Source organism: Argentina silus (genome assembly GCF_951799395.1).
Source record: "Argentina silus genome assembly, contig: scaffold_225, whole genome shotgun sequence".
Taxonomy (NCBI): Eukaryota; Metazoa; Chordata; class Actinopteri; order Argentiniformes; family Argentinidae; genus Argentina; species Argentina silus.
In genome coordinates, this window is record NW_028152298.1 from 27,574 (window position 1) to 32,500 (window position 4,927).

At 45.0% G+C, this 4,927-nt stretch overlaps 1 protein-coding gene across 1 annotated transcript; it reads left to right on the plus strand.

Moving 5' to 3' along the window:
* Nucleotides 1–1,561: 1,561 nt before the first annotated feature.
* On the plus strand, nt 1,562–2,323 carry LOC310824903 (gap junction Cx32.2 protein-like; the record flags this gene model as incomplete). The annotated part of the gene is made up of 1 exon (XM_083698160.1): nt 1,562–2,323. The coding sequence occupies one exon, from the start codon at nt 1,562–1,564 to the stop codon at nt 2,321–2,323; it is 762 nt and encodes a 253-aa protein (XP_083554286.1).
* Nucleotides 2,324–4,927: the final 2,604 nt, after the last annotated feature.

The window sequence follows — 4,927 nt, forward strand, 5'->3', positions numbered from 1 at the left end:
AATCATTGATGCAGACAGAACACACTGTGGCCGTTACAGACAGTCAGGGGCTTCACTCAGACACCTCACTCAGACGCAGCATGGAGACATACCCCACACACTCGGCTTTCCCTATCCTGATTTTCCATACAAGATAAATTAAATACATTTTTAAAATTCGATTGATTATTTACATCATCATTTAATACAGTAGAATTTACTTCTGACATTGTATATTTCAGTGACCGACAGAAATCAACACAGATGTTTATTTGTCTTTGACAGCATTTGTCCTCACAAGAGACAGCGTGGTATGTCTCCTGTTATGCAGTACATTTTACAGCTTAACTCTTTACATTTTACAGGTTAACTCTTTACATTTTACAGCTTAACTCTTTACATTTTACAGCTTAACTCTTTACATTCTTAACTATGCTTTACTACACCATAAACAGCACATGCTCTCAAAACAAAGACATACTTTCTGCTGATATGTTTCTTTTTTCCTGCTTGAATCATTTGTCTTCTCAACTGAAACAGTTTAACATCATCATGTATAAATAACATAAGCCTACATTTACATTTTACATTCACATTTATGGCATTTAGCAGACGCCTTTATCCAAAGCGACTTACAACAAATACATTTGTTTAAGTAAGTGAATCATCTATCCATCAGTCATCATAAGATAAAGTAATCTATGCTCAGACCAGGGTTAGGGGGTTAATGCTCAATGCTCACACCAGGGGCCATAGACAGTCACAATGCCAGAAGCCAATTCTTTTTTTCTTTTTAATTTTTTTAAATTTATTAACAGGAGAGAACTTGTACAGGGGGGAAGTGGGGGTGAAGAAGTCTCAAGAGTTGGGGTTAGGGTTAGTACAGGGGGGTAGTGGGGGTGAAGAGGTCTTTAGGAGGGACTGTTAAGATGTAGCCTGAAGAGATGGGTTTTCAGTCTACAGCGGAAGATCGGAAGTGACTCTGCAGTCCTGACAGCAGTAGGAAGCTCATTCCACCAGCGGGGCGCCAGGACAGTGAAAAGCCGTGACCGAGTAGCGCGGCCACTGCATCCACGTAGAGGCGGCAGTGCCAGGCGGGCAGCCGAGGTGGAAGAGCGGAGTGATTGTGCAGGGGTTTGGGGGCTGACCATTGCTTGCATAACTGTATAACTGTTCTGGTACAGTGTATAACTGTTCTGTCCACAGCTGTGTGTTGTATGTTCTGTGTGGACCTCAGGGAGAGCAGTGGCCACATCTAAAGGGGATTCTGATAAACAAATAAACACACTGTAACTCAACCTTCAACCCTGTTCCCCCAATAATACACCTAACCTCCATATATAATATATACTACACCTAACCTCCATATATAATATATACTACACCTAACCTCCATATATAATATAATATATACTACACCTAACCTCCATATTATTCTCTCTATTTCTCCCCATCCAGACCTTTAGTTTATCACAACACTGCAAACACTGTACAGTGCAACTCCATCCACATCTCTACTTCCCCAACAGCACGCTTAACATCTACATCCTCTCTCTCTCCCCATGCAGAACAACCAGCCGACATGGGAGAGTGGGGGTTCCTGTCCTCTCTGCTGAACAAGGTCCAGTCCCACTCCACCGTCATCGGGAAGGTGTGGATGACCGTCCTCTTCCTGTTCAGGATCATGATCCTGGGGGCCGGGGTGGAGAAGGTGTGGGGGGACGAACAGTCCAGCATGGTCTGCAACACCAAGCAGCCCGGCTGTAAGAACGTCTGCTACGACCAGGCCTTCCCCATCTCGCACATCCGCTTCTGGGTCCTCCAGATCATCTTCGTCTCCACGCCGACCCTGGTCTACCTCGGTCACGTGATGCACGTCATCCACCAGGAGAACAAGCTGAGGCGGCTTCTGGCCGAAGACGGGAACCAGACAACGAAAGCCCCGAAGTACAGCGACGACAGCGGCCACGTGACCATCAAAGGCAACCTGCTGGGCAGCTACATGGCCAACATCTTCGCCAGGATCCTGCTGGAGACCGGCTTCATTGTGGCCCAGTACTACCTGTACGGTTTCACACTGGAGCCCAGGATCGTGTGCATCAGGGCCCCCTGCCCCTTCACCGTCGAGTGCTTCATGTCCCGTCCCACGGAGAAGACCATCTTCATCATCTTCATGCTGGTGGTTGCATGCGTGTCTCTGCTGCTCAACGTGGTGGAGATATTCTACCTGCTGTGCTCTAGGTGTCGTTCCCGGAGGCGCCACAAGGGGGCCCCAGTGGCCCCAGTGGCCATCGCCATGCACAGCAGGATGAACGGGGGTCTCCATTCGTCCAGTAGAGCCTGATGTCACCCGTCTCCTGTAAACACTGTTGACACACAGAGACGAGAGACGAGACTTGCTCAAAATCAAACGCCAGCTCCTCGTCGCCCCCTGGTGGTCTGGAAGGACTGGACAGTCAGAAGTAACATGGTGACATTTGCACTGAATAGAGAAGCGGGCAAGATGAAGCTATGAACATTGCTTGTATTCATCGAGTCCTTCCATTCAAATCCGAATCGGCAAAAAATATGTTTACAATCACAATAATGTCTAAAAATGTATGTTCATGATAATTCATAATAGCATGTGGTGTTTTATTCAGGGTGTCCAGTTCAGAAGGACGTCTCATGCCATCTTAATCTTACCCTTCAACAAACTTCTTAGATTCACAAATTCACAACACAATATTTTCTATGCTGTTTGCTATATTGAAGCATGACATATGATAATGATTTGCTAAACTGCTAGGGACATTCAACCCAAACTGTCCTGAAGTGACATAAAACAAATACGTTTCTGAATGTATTTATAATTCTTTCCCATGTAAATATTTTTGATTTGGAATTTTTTGAAAGTATTTATGTTGTTGCTAATAAAATGAATAAAAACTTGTCAGGTGTTGTCTTGTTGTCTTGTTGACTTGTTTGTTTGTATTTGGTGATCAATTAGAATGTTGAACGTCTGGTGAACGTCTGGTGAACGTCTGGTGAACGTCTGGTGAACGTCTGGAGAAATATGCTCATACAACATGGTAAGACGACACTGTGTTCTAAACATAAGCCGTATCAGGACCACAGCAAACACTGAGGCTTCACAGCGGGGGCAGTATCTGCAGAACAGGGGAGGCTGGGGGAGGTAGAAATCACACACAGGCTCATTGTAATGCATTGAGGCTGGGGGAGGTAGAAATCACACACAGGCTCATTGTAATGCATTGAGGCTGGGGGAGGTAGAAATCGGAGGACGGGCTCATTGTAATGCATTGAGGCTGGGGGAGGTAGAAATCGGAGGACGGGCTCATTGTAATGCATTGAGGCTGGGGGAGGTAGAAATCGGAGGACGGGCTCATTGTAATGCATTGAGGCTGGGGGAGGTAGAAATCGGAGGACAGGCTTATTGTAATGCATTGAATGGGATAAGGAATGACATCATACCACGCATTACAATGAGCCCGTCCTTCGATTTCTACCTCCACCAGCCTCCCCTGCTGCTGAAACGCTTATCTTTACTCCACATGATGATAACAAACAGCTGCTGTGTTGATTTTCAACCAGATGCGACCGGTGTGAAGCACATTCCTCCCTCAGAGGAACCACTGAACCTTAGGTTAGGTATATCAGAAACGTATCATACGGTACCTCGCGTCGACGCTGAGACGGTCTCTGAGTGGGCGGTGGACACATCATTCACTTAGATCTGACAGTGTCTTTCAAAACCTCATGTGTGTATTTAAAGTCTCTCTCCAGGGAAAAAAGCAACGGCGCGGTTAAATCAGGCAAATCAGAACACCCACAGCGGCCACACACCACCCCGTTCACCGTAGTGTTTACTCCCAGCAACAACCCAGCAACTAGATGCTATCTATTCTCTGTCATTAATATAAAGAGTGGTGTATTAGAATTCTGTAATATATTCTAATACACACATCTAATACATACATCTAATACATACATCTAATACATACATGTAATACATACATCTAGTGATGCCCTTTAGTCATATCTTAAAAGTTCTGAGTTGGTTTGAGTTGGTTTGAGTTGGTTTATTCTCTATTCGGTTTGACCCTTGGCTCCCTGTGAGTAATAGGAGAGAGAGGGAAGTTGAGGGCAGATGCTGTGGTGGTGTAACCACCAGGAGCCATTTCCCTTTATTCCAGAGAGTACAGAACAGAGAGCAGACAGGGCAGCGTCAGAACTGCTCCTCATGACCCAGTATTTCAAAACCTTTATTCTGGATCAGAATGATTCTTTTTTTGCTATCCAGGATCAGATCGAGCTGGCTGATTTCCCTTTTACTACTCACAATCTGCCAGATAGATCTGATCCACCCCCACAGATTAAAAAACAAGTGCAGGCGAAACACTAGCAAATAAAAGCTACAGATTGTGCCTTTATATGATGGCTCTTTTGAGCCGATGAGAGCTAATATGAGAGTGTACCAGGTTCCAGCACGGAGGTAGGAGGTAGAGGCTGGTGGAGGTAGGAATCGGAGGACAGGCTCATTGTAATGCATGGAATGGAATTGGGAATGGCATCAAGCACACATGTTTAACACCATTCCTCATTTCATTCCATGCATTACAATGAGCCCGTCCTCCGATTTCTACCTCCACCAGCCTCTCCTGAAGCTAACAGGAGAAGTGAACATGTGCAATGACTCACTAATATATTATACTAATATACTAATATATATATATTCCAGCTAAAGATTCCAGTGTGGGTCTGACAGGCGATGCAAAGAACTGTTCAAAAAGAGAGAGAATTTGTGACAAATGAGAGAAGAGAAGAGAAGAGAAGAGAAGAGAAGAGAAGAGAAGAGAAGAGAAGAGAAGAGAAGAGAAGAGAAGAGAAGAGATCCAGATCTGACATGTTTATTTTCACACAATCACATTTCCTACAAAATGCTACA